The sequence below is a fragment of the Lagenorhynchus albirostris genome, chromosome 1 (genome assembly GCF_949774975.1).
Source record: "Lagenorhynchus albirostris chromosome 1, mLagAlb1.1, whole genome shotgun sequence".
NCBI classification, from domain to species: Eukaryota; Metazoa; Chordata; class Mammalia; order Artiodactyla; family Delphinidae; genus Lagenorhynchus; species Lagenorhynchus albirostris.
This window is the reverse complement of record NC_083095.1, coordinates 75695237-75715901: the sequence shown is the minus strand read 5'-3', so window position 1 is coordinate 75715901 and position 20665 is coordinate 75695237. Positions and strand designations below refer to the sequence as shown.

Sequence of the window (20665 nt, the reverse complement as noted above, 5' to 3'; positions counted from 1 at the left end):
GAAGTGCTTGAGAGTAAGAAATGGTGGGGTTGAGGGTGGGGATTGGAGGGGACTGCAAGAAGGAAGAAACTGAAGGCTCTAAGAGAGAAATAAACTAAAGGTGAAGAGAGAAAAGTAAAAGTTGTAGGTCAATGAAAGAATAAAAAGCAGGAGAGGAAAAAGAAGAATGAAAAGGAGACAGAAGGGAAAATAAAGTAGAGCTATGAAGGAGTGGGGTGGGGAGTCCAGCTCAGTGCTGAGCTGCCCAAGGAAGCACCCATTAGCAGAAGCCTCACTGACAGCTGTTACCATAATGGGAACTGGCATCTAAAGAGAGGGCAAGTCTAGTTTAATTAGTTAAATGGCATTATCTATGTCCAGTGGGGGTAGGGGAGGTAAAGGGAATAGAAGGATTGGTGACCTACCTCCTTCCATAGGCTGAAAAGAAAAACAGATTTATAAAGCTCTGGTAAGGAATTAAAGAGACAGGAGCTGTTTCTTCTCCAGCCGACTTCACAAGATTGCCATGTCCTATTCACTTGTACCTTTAAAGCGGGACGGGTTTAAAGTTGCCTCCAGGAGGCAACTAGAATCAAACCTCTGTTCTTTACCTTGAATCGAGCCAGTAGGTTTACTCACCTTTCCCTTCAGTCTTCCAGCCAGCCTCACCACTTCAGGAGTCTTTAGTATGTAACAGAAAGCAAGCACCATTCCTGACCACTGGTGGTTAGCACTGAGACCGGGATTCTGCCGACCTGGGTTCTTAATGCAGTTCTGCCACTGATTGGCTGAATGTCTTTAGGCAAATCATTTTACCAGTCCCATCCCTTTAGCATGTGGTTTCAGTGATATAATCTTACAAACGAAAAAAAAAAAATTCCGGAGAATGTTCTCTTTAGGAAAGCAAGGTCTTAAGAGTCAAATCTGAACCTTACCATGTTGTGGAGAGACAAAACAAAACAAAACAAATATATATATATATGCTTCATTTCATTCTCCCACCCCCAATGCACTTCCTCTGCTAAGAATTCTCCTTTATATTATCTTGTTGGTAGAAATTACTAGGGTTGAATTTTTTTTTCCTGTTTATAACATCAGACCTCAAGTATCATAAAGATGAATTCATCTTGGTTCTGCAGATTAACTGATGTCAGCTAGGCTGGCCTACAGGTCAGGATAGATAGATAAAGAAACAGCTTTCAACCTCCAAACAAAACAAAACAAGTAAAATAAAATACAAAAGCCTGGTGGTAGAAGGTTCTAGGCAAAGAGAAAACCTGGACAGTGGCTATAAACAGTGAGCAAATCCCCTACCTTTTGAGAACACAAACACCATTTCTACAAGGAAATTACATTCACTGGAGGTTGTTTTAGGACAAGGCTGAGCAAATTAAATATTTCAACACCATATGTTCAGCTTTGGCAGGAGATGTAGGTGGGAAGGGAATCTCAATGTTAGGGAATGCTCATATCACATCCCAGCTGGCTGTTGAAATGAAATAAGGAGAAACACACAAATATTTGGTTAAAACACCTTTAATGAAAAGGGAAAGACACTAACATCTCCTTTGTCTGCTCTTCACATTTTACTATGTTAGGAAACTGGAGCCTACACCTTTGGAGGAGGAGCCATCACTCAAGTCAGTCAATAGCAGAACCCTCACTCCCTCCTCCTCAGAACTCCGGTTCCAAATGAGCCTATGTTAAAAGTAAATACTACATCTCATTACAAAACGGAGAGGCAGGGAGGACAGCACCTAGGGCTCATCTCCCAAAGTCTGGGACTCTAAGAACCAGACAGTGGCAAAGACATAAGCCCCGGTCCGTGGACAAGCAAAATGGGAAGGAAGTGGACCTTGAAAGAGGAAGATGAGGAAAATACAAGGGGCCAGGGAATAGCGGAGGGAGTTATCTAAAACTAGAAGCACACTAGTGCTAGGAAATCCCCCATGATCCATGGTGCATTGCTGCACACTAAAGTCACCATTAGTTCAAAAGAACATTCATGAGACCCATCAACCCATCCAATTAAGAGTTTGAGGTCCCCTCCCTTATATCACACCCCTTTCTTAATCACATAGGTTCTCAGCAAGCCCTATGCTTTAGCAACACTCCTAAACGCTCCATTATTCCTTCAGCTAACCCTCATCAACAATGCTTGTTAAAGATATGAACTTCACCTTTCCTTCCCCAAAATATCCATCCCATGGGAGACCTCTCAGCAAGAAATCCACTTGTTTCCTAACTCAGAGGCAAGGATGAAAGATATGACAAGCTCAAAATATCTTGGCATATTAACCAGCCAACACCTTTGCCTTAACGTGACGAAGGCACATTAGTGCCTTACTACTGGGAAGAGTGTCCTATGCCCTTCGTTTCTCCCTACACCCTGGGGCGGAGCCACCAGATACTGATATTGTTGCATCTTCATTGTCGGCACCTTCTGGAGCAGGGGGAAGGAGAAGAAATGTACGGTTTGCTACTTCTCTTCTATGATGGGCTTTCTCAGGCACTGTCTTGGATGCCAGAGGCCAAAAGAAAAGGAGGGGGGAATCTCTTTTCCTTGGCTTCTCTGGATCCCATTGCTGGAGGCAACTTCTCAGCCACAGTTCCTGGGCCAAACAGCACTGGTGGTGTGGGGCCTGAAGGGGTAGTGGAGATGGAGATGGAGATGGAGCTGGAACTCTGGGGCTTGGTGGGCAGGTCACTTGACAGTAAAGCCGTGTCCTGGTTTCAGCAAGACAGGGAGCCCACCCTCACCAGCTGGGCAGGAATGCCCTGGGACAAGAAGTCCTGCAGGTTGACCTGGTCACCAGAGAGGAGTGGCCCTAGGCCCTCCAGGGACAGCTGCTGGCCCCTTCGGGCTGGGCTATAATTCCAAATGTGGGTGCTCAGATGCACCTGCCACAGGGAAAGGGAGAGGAGAGGGTAGAAGGGTCATTCCCAGGGAGGGCGGAGAGGGTTCTTCTTGGGAATGTGAAAGCTGTAGAGAATCTATTTTCCTCAGGTACAGTGAATGAAGAGGAAAGAAAAGTTTCTCAGGGGGCCACCCCCCTGTAAGCACAAGGATTTCAAAGCTCAGGGATTAGAGAAAAGCCACTAGGGACACATCATATAAGAACTCAGAGAAATAGACAAATAAGGGCTCACAGATCTTGGAGGTCCTTCTACAGAGCTCTCAGTTTCTGCCCCCGGGGTCAAGGGGCAGCAGGTTCAGAAAAACAGGCTCATGGGATCGTGGGGTCATCTTTTCGGGGAAATGGGGAGAGCCCTGGGGAAGTGATGGAGGATGAGCAGCCAGGGACCAAGGAAAGAGCAGCAATATTCTGAGGGCCGTGGGGGGCAAAGGGCTGTACCTGGTGGTGAGCCAGCAGCATATGCTTCTTGAGGGTAGCCCGTTCGAGAAAGCCCTGCCTGCAGAAAACACAAGTGAAGAGCGGCCCCTCCTTGGGGTGGGTCTTCTGATGCTCCTCCAGAGCTGCCTGGGTGGGAAAGGTCTGGCCACACACCTCACAGGCCTTTCTGCTACTGCTCTCTCCGGGCTCCTTTCTCATCGCTTCCTGCAGGCTCAGCTCCTCCACCAAGGTGGGGCTGCTGCCTTCCCCTTCTAGGGCCAACGCTGACACGGGGCTGGCGCTCCTCTCCGGTTTGCCCCCCTCTTCTGTGCCTCCTGCAACATCACTGCCGCCCTGCTCCACTGGCTGCGTTCGATCCAGGCTGTCAGGCGGCGGCGGCAGAGAAGGCTGTTGAATCGTTTTCTCATTACTGTCCATCTCCTTCCCAGCTGTGGCCACTGCCACCACAGTTCCCACTTCCTCCTCTGCCCCGGAGGCCTCTTCTGAATCACCACGCACTGATATCGCCTTCTCACCTCCACTCTCGGAGCCTCTCCCTGCCAGGGAATCTTCATCAGTCACGTCTTCCTCTTCTTCTTCGTCCTCTTCTTCCTCTTCGGACAACTCCTCTTCTGGGGATGGCTGCTGGGATGGCTGCTGGGGGAAGCTCCCCGCCCCTGAGACCGCAGACTGCTCAGGGCCGTTCTCCTGGGCAGTTCCCCCACCTTCAGGGAGCGTGGTACCACCGTTGGGGATCTGGCCCCCCAGGTGCATCCGAACATGCTGCTGCAGAGTAACAGCATTGGTGAACTTCTTCTGGCAAATGGGGCAGGAGTTCTGGGCCCGGGCAGCTGGACTAGCCTTGTGGCCCACGAAATGTGCACGCAGATTGCCCCGGGTAGAGAAAGCTCTGCCACACACTTTGCATTTAAAGGGCCGCTCACCTCCATGTTGGCCGTAATGCAGGCGCAGCGCTCGAGGACAGCTCAGCACCCGAAGGCAAATGACACACTGGTTAGGTCCCGATGAGGCTGAGGATGAAGTTGCAGGGGCAGAGGTTGTGGAGGCTCCCGAAGCAGTAGAGGCCACTGCCACGGCTCCTTGACGGTCAATCTTCTCTACCAGTTGCTGCAGCTTGGAGGTCTCAGAGGGTGAAGCCCCCAAGGGCTCTAGCACATAAGGAAAGGGGAAGCTACCAGTGGACTTAAAGTGGTTGGTAAGCAGGGCCCAGCTGGGTAGCGAAGTCACCAGCTTACTTAGCTGCATGCGGGTTGCTGTGCCACTTTCTGCCACCCCGGCGATGGCTGAGCCCTCGCTCCCGGGTGGGGTGTTTTCATCAGCTTTACTCTTTGGCTCTACCGCTTTCATGAGCACGAACTTATTGAAAGCAGGGAGCGCAGGAGCCGTGGCTGTGCCTGCCCCGGTGGAGAGCAGCGTCAGGCTCTCTGTGGCACTGAGTGCCGTGGTGGAGGCCACCAGAGGCTTGCGTTCCACACCACCACCTGGCATGGCCGCCTCCTCCTCGGCCTTCTCTGGTGGCACGGACATACCATAGGGCAGGCCGCTGCTGGTGATGACGTAGTCCAGATGCTCTGGTACCGGGTGAGGGTTCATCTGCACGTGCGGGTACTTCTCCCGATGCCGGTGGAAATGCACTTTGAGGTTGCCACGCGTGGTAAAGCGGTTGCCACAGACATTACACTTATAGGGCCTCTCACCTGTGTGGGAACGCAGGTGGATCTGCAGGGCACTGTCACTGCCAAATACTTTGGCACAGAAGCGGCATTTGTGCCGTCCACCAGGCTTCTCCAAGGGACCCATCAATTCCCCATAGCCCAGCTCACCACCTCCATTCTTTGGCTTCAGGAGCCCTGGGGAGGCAGTAGCCTCGAGGCCCCGGGCTGCCCCAAGACACTGTGCTGCCAGTAGTCCCGTGGTGCCTGGGAATGCCAGATGAGGCGAGGCAATCAGCTGATCTGTGCTGCCTGACAGGGCCGGGGAGGGGGCAGGGGTGGGTTTGTGGCTTCGCCCGACCCCTCCGGCAGCAAAAGGGTGCTGTGACCCCAGTGGATGATAAAGGTGGAAGAAAGCCTGCTTGGGTGTTTCCGCCCCTGAGGAAGAGGAGGTGGAGGAAGGCGCCAGTGTCTTGCCAGTTTGGACAGGCTTGATGGGGCTGAAGAGGGGGAGCAAAGGCTTGGTGGAGGAGACGGCGGCTGTCCCAGGTAACTCGGAGGGGCTGGAAGGGGTGCCCACTGTCTGGCCTAAGGAGCCAAGCAGCAGCACCTGCCGGCAGATTTGCTCAGTCATCTGCATCTGATGGATCTGCCGCTGCTGCAGTACCCGGAGCTCTTCCAAGATCAGAGGGATGTTCAAGTGGCCGCTGCCTACACCTGGGGGCGGAGGAGGAGGTGGAGGGGGTGGTGGTGCAGGAGTGGATTCTGGAGGTAATGGAGTTGCTCCTAGCTTAGGGCTGGCCAAGATCAGGCCCCCACCTCCCCCAGCTGCTGTACCTGTGGCAGCTACGAGAAAGTGCCCCGAAGACTCCTCTCCCCTCCGCTCTGGGCCCCAGGTGGGATCTGTGGGTACAGAGGACCCGGAATCCGACGGGTTGCTCTGCTCGGCCTCCATGACCTGGGGACTGCTGTGGCCCTCAGGTCGGGGTTCAGAAGAGGTCGAAGAGTTGTTGGGGTTCTCCTGGCCCCCAATTATCACCATTACAGGGGGGTCAGGAGAACATGCATTCTGGTGGGCGAGGAATTCAGCTGGGTCAGTGAATTGTGCGCAGCACTTGGCACAGACTTGGGGGTGGTCCTCCTCGCTAGCATCACCTGGGAAGAAGACAAGGAAAGAGCGTGGGTGGTGCGGTTCGGATGGGTATGCAGAGGCTGTAATTAACGAGCCCAGTAACCGCTAGTGGGGGTGGGGAGATGAGCTCACCATCCGGCTGGCCGTGCAGGAGGCTAGAGCTCAGTGCTGTCCCGCCTGGACAGGAGACTCGCCAGCACTGGGGGCCAGGAGGGAGGGGGAGCGGGCATGCACAAGCTACTCCCCCCCTCCACCCCACCCCCCCGGGCCACTGGCGGGCGCAAGGACTGGGTGTTGAGTACCGGGTCCTGTGCAGAGAATCGTGCCTTCTATCTCGTCCGCCGAAAGTCCTCTCCCCGCCCCCCGCGTCCCCTCCACCCCTACCCCTGCCCGGGCCGGGCCCTACCGCACCTCCAAGCTCCGCCGGCTCCCCGCAGGGCCCCCCGAGACGAGAGCTCCTCCCGGCTTCGTGCGCCATGGTTGTGTGGGAGGTGGAGGGCCAGGTGGAGTGGGAGACAATGGGTATCCGGATTGGGGGAGGCGGCACTGGCCGCCGGGGCTGCGGCAGCTTCTGCACCCAGCGGCCCAGACTGCGGAGATGGAGATCGGCGGCGGGGGCAGGGAGCGGCGGAGGAGGGGGAGGGGAGCGAGGAGTCGCGGAGGAGGGGAGGAGCTGGAACGAGAAAGCTGGGAGAGGGGAGATGGGGGAGGAGCTGCTGGGGAGGGAGGGGAGCGAGCCCAGAGCCCAGAGCCCGGGAGGGTTTCCGGAGGCTCAGTGACAGGTGCTGTGGGGCATGGCGGGGGTCCACCTTTCCTTACCCTCTGCCAGCTCCCCCCATCTCCGGATGTCCTTGCCCAGACCTGCCCCCCTCTCCCCCCCCAGTCCCCCAGCAAGCTCAAGGGGGCACAGTAGGAAACACAGCCTTGCTCAACAGAGCAAAGCGACAGGCTTCTCTTATTTTCCTTTGGATAAAGGATCCGCTGAGCCTGGAAAACGTGGGCTCCAGAGAGGGTGGTCTGAGGGCCAGAGCGGGAGGGGGATCCCAGCACACCTACCCCTTACCTACACACACATAATCTGGTGCCCCCAAGATACCCCAAGTTTTGTCCTGTTTTCCTGACCTCCATTCCCACCCTACCCCCACCCCATCCACAAAAGAAGTTTCTCAGGGTGGGAGGCCGCGAGGTAGAATTTCCAAGGAAGTCGTTTCAGGACTCCTCTCTGCGTAACACTAAGCCCCTTTACTCCCCGCCCCTCCTCCCCCAGAATAATAGCTGAATGCGAGTTACTCCACAGGTCACCCAGCCCACACCTAATTTAGAGAGTTCATGCTTATTTAAGGGGCCATCTCCTATTTAGTACCCTCTTCTCTACCCTTCTTCTTCTTCCGTTGTCTTTCTCTGCCAACACAGCCACTACTGAGGACAGCTGGGTTTGGGGAGATGCTAGCCTGCAGAGGCCTACCTAGCTCTAACCTGGGGGGAGGGGAGCTTCTCCTGAAACAATGGGGAAAATGCAGTAGGAGGGAGTTACCAAGCAGCCTCTCAGTGCCTAAAGCCCCTTTTAGCCCCAACCTGGCTTGAATGCCTAGGAATGACTTAACACCTGCTCACCAGCACAGAGGTGGCCTCCTATTCAGGGAGAGGATAAGTAGGGATAAGATGCCTCCTGGACCAGGTACTCTGCATTCCCTTTCTACCTTGAAATGAGTCTTAATGGGTTTCCCACTTCCTTAAAAGAGCTTATCTTACTTACAGGAAATGACCACAAGTCCTTAGTTTTGTGGTTTGCCAAAGGCATCAGTAAATCCACATGGTTCTAATCCCAGTTCCAATCTTGTCTGGCTGATAAATTGAGGCGTGGTGGTCAGTCACACCACGCTATGCCCCCATTTCCTTTTTTGTAAAGTGGTAATGTTGTAGCTGTGCTATCTTCATCAGAGAAATATTGTGGGGATAAAATAATATGTATAAAATAATAATAACATGTATATATGAGACTTTAAACTTTGGGAGGAGTCCCAAATATTATGAATTAGAGAATTTATATTGTCAGTGGCAAAACAATCAAAATCAAATACATATATATTAAAATTAGATCTGTTTTCATGTTGCCTATTAATTTCTTATTTATTTATTTATTTATGGCCAAGCCGCACAGCTTGCACAGGACCTTAATTCCCCGAATCCAGGCCCTCAGCAGTGTAAGCCTGGAGTCCTAACCACTGGACCACCAGGGAATTAGCAATCTTATTAATTTCTGAGGCTGATATAATTGGCATATATCAAGGGTAGGAAGTCTTTTTGGGGGGGAGCTGAAACAATGTAATATTAGTAACGTCCACTTTCATTGAAAACATTGTACTGAATTATGTTTTGAAACTTCAGATAATCACAAGGGCCTTAACACTGTGGACAATGGCTCTGAAACAGATGAGCTACATGCTTCCAGGCCTGACCCTGACAATGAGGGAGAGGGGGTTCTATTTCAATATGGCAAGTCACAGGTTAATGCAATGTTGTCTATTTTTACAGATAAGAAAATGGAAGCTTGGAGAGGTTAAGTGACTCTTCCAAGTTCACACAGTAATTCAGTGAAGCAAGCATTCAGAATTTTGACTCCTGTCCAGTGCTTTCCCAAGCACATCAATATTGTGTGGCTTCCCTAAGCTAGAGAAAGGGCCCTGTGTAGCTTCTACCTGCCATTTGCTCTCTGGCCTCAGTAACAGAGAGGGAATCAGATGGAAGCTTTCTACTGAGCATTTGTTAATTAGCATTGAACATTTGATATCAAGTTGCTGTTTTGTCAAGTCTTCCGACAAGAAAAGAAATCCTTTTCTTTTCATCTTCTCCTGGGAAACACTGTCCCCTTTCTTGCTCTTTAATGAAACTTGCTTTCTGATGCGTAATTTGATCTGGGCTCTTCTTTAAGGTAAATTCAGTCCCTGGTGAAAGGTGACGGATCAACAGCCACCTGTAAGAGGAAGCCTCTATTTCTCAGCACTTTGCACTTACTGCCTATCCTGAAAAGGGGGGCAGGATTCTTAGGCAGACACGAATGAAGTCATAAACACAGGAATAAACTAAGCTGGTAATGGTGTCCCTAGATAGCAGATAAGGTGAGGTAAGCTATCCTGGGTCACATGTAAAGTCTGGGGTGGACATAGGACTGAGACAGGGACATACTTGTTTAAATTTATGAAGAGCTGAAACGACAAGGAAAAAGGAAACTAAGTGACTCTCTAAACCTGGTAACTCATTAAACGGGAGAGGATGGCTGGGAGAACAGAGGAAAATTGGTGGGTAGCAGGGTGGTAGAGCTGAACACGGGTTCTCAAACTTTGCTGCCCATGAGAATTACTGCGAGAGCTTTTAAAAATCCCAATGGCCAGGCCATACCCTAGACCAATTAATTCAGATTCCCTGAGGGTGGGATCTAGGCATCAGTGTTTGTAAAGCTCCTCAAGTGATTCTGATGTACAACCAAGGATGAGACCCACAGTACACATCAGAGGAGTGTCCTCCCCATCAAACCTTCCACCCTGCTCCTCACAAATCTTACCTGTGCTCAACTCGGCCAAAATCAGGATGTAGGCAAAATGAGTTGCTCAATGCAAAATCTTCCCATCGGGTTGCCTCTCTACTCTGACCACAGCCACACTTTGCCTTTCTTGTATCCTGCTTCCAGGAACAGAATTTGACATGATATACACCTGTCTATGAATTTAAGTGACTGTATTGCCCTTCCCAGGGTATGTGCATCTTGAGCCATACTTCCAATTGTAAAATGAAAGGCTTTGTTCTACACAGAGTTCACGCATCATCCAGCCGTTAAAGAAACAAGCACACTATGTAAGCCCCTGCCTAAACTTAAGGTTGGACCAACACAGATTGGTAGTGTCCACAATTATGAGTTGATTCTGTAACTGCTGCTACAGATAACTTCTAAAGGAGAATGTCTCATCTTCTCTTCCTTACTCCTCTCTCCTAAATACATACACATACTCCTTTGCTACCAACACCTAGTAAATGCACCCTTGGCCTGTGCAACACAGTGGACAAACAGGCACAAAGATTTATACATCTGGTGCTAAGTGAGAAAAATATATTTGTTTCCAGAATAGGAATATCTTAGATCAAACACAAAAAAGAGTGTTTTTTTTTTTTAAGGACGTTTTTCTGATATCAAAGGACTCGGCACTTGGTATGAATGGCACTTGGAATTCATACCATTTTGGAGCTGGAAGGGACTTTAGGGATATGACCTCTCATTAAGCACAGTGATTGAGAGTGCCAGCTCTGAATCAGACTTGGGTTAACGTCCCAGCACTTTCTAATCTTTGTGACCTTGGGAAAGTTTCTTAATTTCTCTAAGACTTGCATTTCTTTTAAAAATGGGGGTATAGCCACAAAAAGGAATGAAATTCTTATACATGCTACAACATGGGTGAGCCTTGAAAACATTATGCTAAGTGAAATAAGCCAGACGCAAAAGGACAAATATTGTATCAGTCCATTATATGAGGTCTCTAGAATTGGTAAATTCACAGAAAGAGACAGAAAGTAGAATGGTGATTTCCAGGGGCTGGGAGTGTTGGGTGAAGGGAATGGGGAGTTATTGTTTAATGGGTATAGAGTTTCAGTTTTGCAAGATGAAAGAGTTCTGGAGATGGATGGTGGGGATGGCTGCACAACATTGTGAATATACTTAATGCCACTGAATTGTATGCTTAAAAATGATAAATTCTATTATGTATATTTTACCGTAAATTTTAAAAAGTTTAATGGAGGTAATAATAGCAGAGTTGGGAGGAATAAACAAGAGGAAATATATAAAGGGCCTAGCATAGTACCTGACAAATAGTAAATGCTCTGCAAATAGTAGCAATGAGTATTATTATTTCAAGTCTAAAAGCTGAAGCCCTGGCAGAAGAATGGGCCTGCCCAAGGTCACAAAGCTTCAAGGTACAAGCTGGATTGAAAACCAGGTTTTCTGCTTCCTTATCCAGTGCTCTGTTGCACCCTCCCTGAGTTACTTTCTATCTACTCAGAAATGTTTTCTTTTTCACCCAGGAGTCCCTAGGGCTGAAAGGCTCAAGGATCAATACCCTGAGAGGCGATGCTCTCTACCTCCAGTTCTAAAGAGAACAGAACCCTCAAAACTCTATTTTTGCCTTCCTTCCCCTTTTGCTGCTCTTGCTGTCTGCCAACTGCCATTTCTCCCCCTAGGTCTGTTTGGCTGTTGTCCTGGTTTCTCCTTCTCACTAAATATCTGGGCTTCTGATCGTTTCCTTTATTTCCCAGATGTACTAGTTTACATTTTCCCAATTCACATCGCTTATGTTCTCTAATCCAGATTTCTAGACTCTGTAGGGGAGACAGAAATTTTTTTTTCTCTCCAGAGTTTTTAAGCAAATAGACTATTTCCCTCTCATCACTTATGTGCAATAACTATTCTGGTAGGTTTTGGTGTTCTGGTCAGGGAAGCTGAGCAGAAACAGGGTGGGAAAACAGGTTTTTCAGACTGTGCCTTGGTGATATCTTAGGTCACTGCAGAGATGAGGCTTTTAAAATGTGCAACAAAGGCTCAGCATTTGCTTGTCACATATGGCAAACATTGCTTAAAAGAAGGCAAAGACTCTTGAAAACCTTAGTGGCACCCTAGCTTACTAAATAAATGTCTGCAGATGGTCATGATGATGCCCATAGTTCCACAGGTATACCTGTAAAAGGACATGTGTAAGAGCCCCCGAACCAGAGCCCTCCCTACCTAATTTTGGGGCATGCAGAACAAGAAACAGTCCCTGGGGCGGAACGAAAACTCAGGAGCCTGAAGATCACATAAATGAATAGAAACCCTATCTATATATCTTATAAAAGCAGGAAGGAATTTAGATTTTCATATTAGCCACCTCATCTTACAAATGAGACCCAGTGACACGCCAAGTCATACAAGTAGCCCAAGGATCTTTCAGTCTCTCAGGAGAATTCTGAAGGCAGATCTTTCTTAAGGTTACTACTGCTTCCTTGCTCCTTAACATTTATGTTTTCAACTTTTATGGCTCAAAGGCAAAATTTCAACTGAAATTTGTTGCTGCCAGTGAGTTCAAGCCTGGACTGTTTCTATGGGGACGGCTTTGCAGCAGCATCCCCGTGGCCCCAAGTGTTCACAGCCACAAGTGGGAGCTATTGTTCAAGGGGCTGGAGAATCCCCTTAGGGCAGTTGTGAACGATTTCTTGTGACTCCCTCCCAGATTCTTCCTCAGCAGCGGTATAGGGAATGGGTGAACTGAGGATGTGGGAAGAAGAGAGGATGGGGGGGAGAGGAGAGGATGCCTCTGGGTTGGAGGGGATTCAGCATTGTTCCACAATCTAACCAGCAGGGGAGCAGGACTGTAAGGCAACTCTGAGGCTCTGGGGGAAGTCTCCTGTAGAGCAGGAGGAGGAAACATCCGGCCTGCAGCAGCATTAAGGGGGGGCTAACGTGTCCCAGGAGGGAAGGATGCCACCAGCATGCCACCTCTTAATATTGGCACAGTGGGGTCCCAGTAAAGCACTGACTTGAGGGGTATGTGTTCTACCCAAAACAAGATGTCTGTTAAGGTTGTTCCGTAGCATGTTGTGAACTGATTTGATCTCAAGTCCTTTTTTGCAACAGGTGGAAAGGTAAATTTAATCCATGTTTTAGTTTTAGCTACTACAAATACATTATCCTAGAGCTTTTCATGGCACACATCTCATAAAGAAATGCTGAAGTTCACCAAGAGGCTCCCGAGCTTTGGTCATATTTCAGCACTTACAGGAAGTGCACTGTACTCACATATAATAATAATAATAATAATAATAATAGACTTCCCTGGCAGTCCAGTGGTTAAGACTTTGCCTTCCAATGCAGGGGGCGCAGATTCGATCCCTAGTCGGGGAGCTAAGATCCCACATGCCTCACGGCCAAAAAACCAAAACATAGAACAGAAGCAGTATTGTAACAAATTCAATAAAGACTTTAAAAATGGTCCACATCAAAAAAGTCTTTAAAAAAAATAATACATATTAAGTACTTATTTATGCTAGGGACTGTGCCACATGTATTAAGCACTTATTTATGCTAGTTATTTTTCCGAGTGTATTAACATGTATTAACTCAGTAACCTAATGAGGTAGCTAGTATATTCATCCCTATTTTACAGATGAGGAAACGGAGGCATAGAAAGGCAAAGTAAACCAACAAGGTCGCACAGCTAACCAAGTGGTAGAGCCAGGATTTGAATCCTGAAAGTCTGCCTTCAGAACACTTGCGTGCTTAATCCTACACTGCATTGTTGGGTGAATCAACTGTTTGCTAAATAAATAGTTTATCCCTGAGCCAGGACTTTCAGACTTTCACAGTGTGAACATATGTAGCCATACTAGATTGTCCCAAACTTGCTCGATCCTAAGAATGACCTGGACATTTGCAAAGATACAGATTCCCAGACTCTAGCCCAGATCTACCCACAAGCAAGCAAGCTTGGAAAACCCTAGTTTAGGTGGAGTGAGCACCACTAACCCTAAATGTCATGAAATCTAGGTTTCTGACCTGACTGTACCTCTGTTTCTGAGACTTTGGGCAATGTCACTTCTCAATACCTTAGTTGCTCTGTTGGCTGCCTCTTACTTACTGGAATGTTATAAGAATACATGAAATTTCCCCCCCTCATAAAGAAAATCTGTTACTTAAACAAATGATCATATCCCCATAAAATGATATGCATGTATCAACAAGTATGTTAACTCATACACTTTTTTTAGCTTGGCTTTCCTTGAAACACAAACCTAAGCCCCTCATCCAGAACTTTCCTCTAGCCTCTACTCCAGGTGACACAGATACACACCCCAAACCAGGCTGCATCTGACCGACATTAGCTCTCTCCCTCTGGGAGCTCTGATCTGTTCTCTGCTCAGCCCAACAATGAGAAACTTTTTTCTCTTCTCCCTCAGGGGACCCTTCACGTTTATCCAATTCATTCTCTTGCAACCCAACTCTCCAGAAAGAAAAGGGGGGAAAATCCCACCCCTAAGAGACGATCTTCAGGTCTGAGGAGGTTACTTAGCAACGGCACAAAGACCAGTGAGCAAAGGGGGGACCTGGGGAGAAAACTCTTGGGTGGGGAAACAGAGCCAGTTTGAAAACTCCATTTCATCCAGAGAAAAACAACACAGAAAACACAAACATAATCAACCCTGAGAAAAGCCAAGCGGGGCTTCTCCCCAGCACAGGTCATCTCCTTACACGCTGCATCTCAACTCTTTCAACCCCCCAGCGACCAAGTTCTCCCCCTGGTTTTGCCCATGGCCCGGGTGCCCTCCCCTTGCCCTGGCCTGACCCACACAGGCTTGGGCTCAAGGCCCCCCCAACCCCTCCCCGGCACCCACCGTTCTCAGACGCGCTGGGACCTTCGCAGTCCGAGATTAACTGTTGGGGTTTCCGCTGCTTTCGCCGAGACATTCCCGGGTGGAGAGAGGTGGGACGGGGAGGGGCAACTCTCACTTAGTCTTAACCGGGGTGACCTGGTCTGGTCTCCCCCTTGGGTCTGAAGCCAACTGATGCCTCTCCCCCAGTGCCAACCACTGTGAAGCAGAGATGTTCTCCCTTCCAAGGGACAGACAGACAGACAGACAGACGCGCGCGCTCTGATTCTCTGTCCCTGACTCTCTCTCTCTCTTCTCTCTCAATCTCTGCAAGTCTTTAAAGGGGAGACGCCCCCTTTTTTTTCTTCAGCTTCTTCCCTACGCTTCTGCAGCTCCCATTGTAAAAGCAAAAATCCTAATCTTTCCGCACACTCTTTTCTTTTGTACTGCAGAGGAAAGGATTTAACCCTCTCCTCCCTGCCCAGGCTCCCGGCCTTTCCCTGTGCTGTCTGTTCAGAAAATGTCCCTCGGTTGTTTTTCTAACTCTTCTTCTAAGCTCTTCACAGTGCGTTTTGGTTATTTCATGATTCTATGCCACCTTGTTTGATGATGGGACTGCTTCTGAGGTATAAGCTGAAATGAGAACTTTCTGGTATATCCTGATTATAAGGCCAAGAAGTCAGCTACCTGCCAGTCAAAAATGAGGATGTGAAAGGCTGACAAAAAGATTGAGCAAAAAAGGTCATTATAATAATAACTTAATATATGTAGATCTCTTTATAATTTATAGGATATTTTCGTGTACAGGACATATTTTGAGTATTACAACTTTGAGGTTAGCACAGCAGGTTTTACTACTCCTGTTTATAGATGATCCTCTTTATAGATAAACCGAAAGGCTCAGTGAGGTTAAGTAACCTATCCAAGACTGCACAGCTATGATGCAACAGAGACAGGCCTGCAAGCCAGGTGTATCTGACAGTAGTCTAGCATTTTTCCCCCTCTATCTTGTTAAAGGTACAATATGCCACCAGACTCCTAGTGTGAAAAAAAAAAAAGATTGATCTTAAGGAATCTCATTTAAAATAGTGTCTCTTCTGTCTCTCCCACTCCTGTCCAGCTCCCAGGGTTGAGGGATGCCACCTTTGAGAAGATGATATAGATGAGTTCTCTGGTACTTCGGAGTAGAAGCTACAAGGAGGCACTTTCAGCTCAATATAAAGGAACTTTCTAACGTGTAACGGACTCTCCAGTAAATGTGGGAACTCTCTGTAATATGTTCTCACAGAGGCTGAAAACAGTTGTCAAGGATTCTGTGGAAAGAATTTCTTGGTGGATGTGAAGTTTGACCTTTAAGAATACATCATTTGGCAACCAACCAACTGGATCTCTCCTGTTCAGCTTGCACACTTAAGGGTGATTGGTTTATTGTTCTTTAACTTCTGACCTTGCTGTTCCTCCCTGAATTTAAGGTACTGCTGTTACCCCTGGTCATAGAATATCCAGATATGCCCTATCTTCTAGCTTTATGCCTAGGTCCTCTCTTTTAACCTTATTTATCTTTTACTCTTCTGGCTAAGAGAGCATCTGAAACACCATCTGTTAGGAAAGTGGGAATGATTTTCCCCTTTGGAGTTGAGTGATGCAAATCTCTGATGGCTGTGTCTTCAGAGAATAACAAAGCAAAGCTCACTCAGTGTTGGGTGCAAACTTGAAGTTTCCGTCATTTCTTCCCTTACGCAAGTCCAGGCTATTTTGGCAATACTAAGAAAGGGAGAGAGAGACAGATGGTAGGAGGGTTGCTGGTGATAAATGAAGCAGGTACCACCATCTGAAGAGATTTGGAAAGCACTCTGATCTTTGCTTTGGAGTTCACTGAATCTCCATTATTTTCCCAGTCCTTTGGGGTCAGGACCTTGAGTGGCTCCCTCACGGTCAACCCTTGGAACTCTTGCTGACACTGTCTCATTCATCCTGTTAACCTCCCTGTGGTAGACAGGTGCAGTTATCACTAGGCTATTGTAGGGGAAATGGGAACACTGGGGCCAGGAAAGCTTCTAATTTCTCAGTGGAATAGAGTGGGTTTTGTCACTCTTTCATTCCACTGTTTCCATCTGTACTTCCTGTTTGAGGAAAAGAAATGAGAGAAGGAACATAGCTTTCTGCTTTTCTCAGGAATCTGGAGATCTCCAAGGGCAGATCTGGGGGCCCAATATTCATCTCTTTACTGAGTCTTGTCTGTCTGGTCTTTTCCTACTTTGGTCCACCCTCCTTCTTGCTGGCCTTATTGTGAAAGGAAGGGCTCTTTCCCCTCCTCTCCTTTCTTCCGCCCTCCCCCATTTACCATTTTTTCCTTTTACCTCTCCACTGTGGCCTCTTGACCTCCCCACAGAGTTACAAAAGTAAAATCCTTGAAGAGATGCTGCTGTGGGAATGTTAATGAGCCTTCCCCACAAAGGGGCAAAGACTTTACTTCACTGAGTTGGAAAAAAGCCCCTTTGAAAAGGGGTTTCTGTGTGTGGTGAAGTGGAGAGGGGAGGGGAAGGAGAGAGAGGGAGAGAGAGGGAGAAAAGAAGGGAGGGAGAGAAAGAGCAAGAGAATGAAAGGAGAGAGAGAAATGAGAGAGAGAGAGAGAGAGAGATTGAGAGAAACAGCAGAAGAAAATATTAAAACAACACTGTTCTTTCTTTAATTGGTGATTTAATTTTTGGAAAATGTTCCATAGTCATTTGACCTCGTAAACTAAGCATTTAAGTTCCCAAAAAAGCTGAAGAGGCACTCAAGGGCGTTGAAGATAATAAAGGATGGGAAAAGGGACTTATCCTGGCACCCTGTCCCCAGTTCCTTCTCATGTGTGGGAGACTGAGAGGCTCTAGTGGGGGAGGATATTCTGGATGGGGGAGTTGGTGGTGAAGATGGGCTTCTTATTCTGGTTTTGTGGTTCCTCCTTATGATATTTTCTAATTTTATCAACATTTTCTATTTTGGCTTCCCTATTGACTTAAAATTTTTCCTCTCTTCAGGAATAGCTTAAAGTACTGTTGGGTGTTTACATTGTGGAGCCAATTTTCAAGCCAGACCACTTGAGCATAATCTCTGTATCCTTCATTTGTGAGCACAGGTTGCCTCTGAATTAGTTAAAATGGATGTTAAGGTACTGTTAGTATCAAAAAAATAAGTCCCTGAAAAGCAAAGATATGATGTTGCTTTTTTAAAAAATTGAAGCATAATTGAATGTTGTTGCTCTTTGAAGAAAGCCAGTCATTATGTTTGACTCTCAGAGATTTTCCTACGTGTTGTTTTGTGATATCAGCATAACACTCCAGTTAAAGAAGCCCAGAACTGTGAAGAACAAAGAGAAGGTAGGTGATTGGAATGAGATCCTTGGAAGAGAAAGAAGAGGGGCCAGTCAGGGATGCTAATTCCCAGAGCTCTGTAACTCCTCTGGACTCAAGGTAATCAACCACATGGGGAATTTACGGAGAATTCGCATTCCTAACCTCTACCCCTGATCTACTTAATCAGTCTCTGGCGGGGTGGGGGGGGTGGAGCCTACGATTTAAAAATAAGCTCTTAAATGATCCTTTTGCAGTTTGAGACAATTGAGCTTGACTGTTGCTTTCTAAACCATAAGCTCTAGATTCTTAGGGGTCTGCAGTGTTGTTGCAGCAGAATCCATGTACACATGAAGTGAGCCCAGCCTGTGGCCCCAATAAATAACATGCCTCTCAAATGTATATACTACTGTTGCCCAAATGTTTGTTGATGTTGTTGAGTGTAATACACTTTTAAGTCACTGAAAGTGTTTCTAGACTCATAATGGCTTTTGCTCTAACAATACAACTACAGTCATGTGGGAGTCCAGGAAATTCTTTGCCATTTCATTGAAGGCCTCTTCTCTCCAGACAATACCCTGTTTCTAGTTTGTAGAGGAGCAAGCACTGTGGAAGCATTTCATCTACCTTCCTGAAAGTTAGAATCCCATGAGGAATTTGATTTTAATTGCACGAGAACTAAACTAGGAGTCTAGAAAGCATGTAACCTTTCTATTGATAAACTTAGTCATAGCTAATCATAGCTTGGGTGCATTCTGCTTACTACGCCCTTTAATTTCACCGTCTCATTTAATCCTTAAAATAACTTTGCAAGGTAAACATTGTATAATCCCCATTTTAGATAAGCAGAACACCCCATTTTACAAATGAAGAAACTGAGGCATGGAGACGCAAAGTAGCTTTCTTGTTCAAGGTCTTACAGCTGATAAACAGCAGGTTGAAATTTGCCCAAATTTGCCTGATTGGACAGCCTGTGTTTTTTTCGCCACAGTGTGACCATTTATTGCCATCCCACTGATTTCTGCCTCTGCTATAGGCCTCACTTTCTGGGTGCAGACCTGGAGGATGACAAACTTTCAACTTACAGAGAAAATGTGAAGACTTACAAGTAAATATCTACAACAAATTATGGTTCTTATAATCACATGTACTACCACATGTTCTTTGTCTTGCTAGCATTAAGGGAGTTAAGGCAATGAAGGGTAAGGGAAAAGTACCCTCTGCAGAACTTTATTAAATAAGAAAGCACTGGCAAGCAAACCTTGGTTTTATTGGGTGATTTCCGCCTGGCCTCTTTCAGGTGGCAGTTGCCATGGTGTTTTAGGGGCAGAGGGAGGGAGTGAAGATCAAGGAGGTCATTCGGACTGAGGCTTTTCTGGTGTGTCTTTTCAGAGTTCATTCTGCAAAAGATGGCAGGAATTTAAACACTCATAAGAGAAAGGACAGAAGTTATTCTTTTTGTGTTTCTTAATTTCTCCATGTTACTGATGTTAAATAAAGGGGAAACGGAGTTTGTGAAGAGGTCAAGGCTGTGGAACAGGAAAGGGAGGTTGTGGGGGAAGGGCCAGGAGCCTAGCAGGCAGTTAGAGAAGCCTAGAGTGGGGGTGGGAGTGTGTGCGCGCGCGTGTGTGTGTGCGTGCGTGCGTGCGCGTGTGTGCGTGCGCGCGCGTGCGTGCATGCGTGTGTGTGTGTGTGTGTGTGTGTGTGTGTGTGTGTGTGTGTGTTTTTAAGGACGAAATTATAGGAACAATTTGCTAAAGTTCTGGGGAGCCTGAGGTTGTTCATTTGAAAGAAAATCAACAAATGAGGTACAAGCAGTGAGGGCAAGGTGGGGAGGGAGCATGATGACAAAGGCAAAACAACAGCAACAACAACAACTAAACCCCAAGCCATCAGAAGGAAAAGCAAATCAGAGCCATGGGAAAGAAAGAGGTAAGTCACAGAGGCAACTCTTTGGAGGAATAAGAACAAAGGGATTGAAGTATGTCAGAAAATATGAATAACTGATAACCTGTAATAGAAACATGGTCAGAGCCTTCAGAAGGAAACTTTAAGAAGAGGAACAAGTGACTCCCAAGGACTTTGGAGCTAGAAGGGGGCCACGGGGATCATGTCCAAATCTCACTTTTCTGATAAAGAAACTAAGACCGAGAAAGGTTAAAAGACTTTTCAAAAGTTTTTCCAGAACCAGATCTTATCTCAGGGAATTGCCCTTTGCACTAGGCCGTGGAACTAGAGAATAAATGGGAAGAGGCAAAATGAGAGGGAATCCAAGCAAAAGTAAAAATTTGACAGCTAGATCTTAAATTAATTTCTCAATCTTCCCTAGAATTTATGAACTCTTTTTTCTTGTGGGGACCACTGTATTTTAGGAGCCAATTCCATTCTGATAACTAAGTACCTTAAACTATTTCAATCAAATAATAATCCATTTCCCACATTGGAGACTGTGCCCAGGAACAGGATCATTCAGTGACTAATTTAAGTACTGAGAAAATTTTTGATCATGCCTAATGGATTCCTAATTATATTTTGAGTGCAAATCCTTTAAATCTGCCCTTGGTAGAGTGTATTCATTTAACAAATATTTTTAAAGCACCTACTATGTGCTAAGTACCTAGTACACAATAGAAAATAAAACAGACACTGTCCAGTTTATTATTATGCAGCTATTTTGCAATTGGACTTCAATCTTTTGGTGATAATTGGACTTCAACCTTTTGTTTGTTTTTCACATTATTTCCATTTCTAAATTATGCTGCTCCTTTATTCATCATCCATAATTGGGGTAATCCCAGGATTCTTAGGGACTTCTGATGTGGC

The 20665-nt window shown here is 47.0% G+C and overlaps 1 protein-coding gene and 1 long non-coding RNA gene across 4 annotated transcripts in view; one reads left to right on the top strand and one right to left on the bottom strand.

Annotated features, from left to right (window-relative positions):
• The window catches only part of LOC132518225 (uncharacterized), a 68722-nt gene that overhangs the window by 5607 nt on the left and 42450 nt on the right, over positions 1-20665 (top strand). Inside the window, exons 3-4 of the long non-coding RNA XR_009539884.1 lie at positions 17821-17962; positions 18879-18950. This is a non-coding gene — a long non-coding RNA (uncharacterized LOC132518225). The remainder of the gene's footprint in view (positions 1-17820; positions 17963-18878; positions 18951-20665) is intronic.
• SALL2 (spalt like transcription factor 2) lies at positions 1500-19224 on the bottom strand. Of its 3 annotated transcripts, XM_060146167.1 has the most exons (3): positions 6531-6716; positions 3337-6142; positions 1500-2713 (listed from the first exon to the last, which is right to left on the bottom strand). In XM_060146167.1, the coding sequence occupies exons 1-3, from the start codon at positions 6595-6597 to the stop codon at positions 2485-2487; spliced, it is 3102 nt and encodes a 1033-aa protein (XP_060002150.1). In that variant the 5' UTR covers positions 6598-6716; the 3' UTR covers positions 1500-2484. The 3 variants fall into 3 exon arrangements, 2 of the variants coding, with proteins under 2 accessions (XP_060002150.1, XP_060002143.1); XM_060146160.1 differs by having other exon boundaries at positions 1500-6142; XR_009539872.1 differs by lacking the exons at positions 1500-2713; positions 6531-6716 and adding an exon at positions 19104-19224 and having other exon boundaries at positions 6063-6142.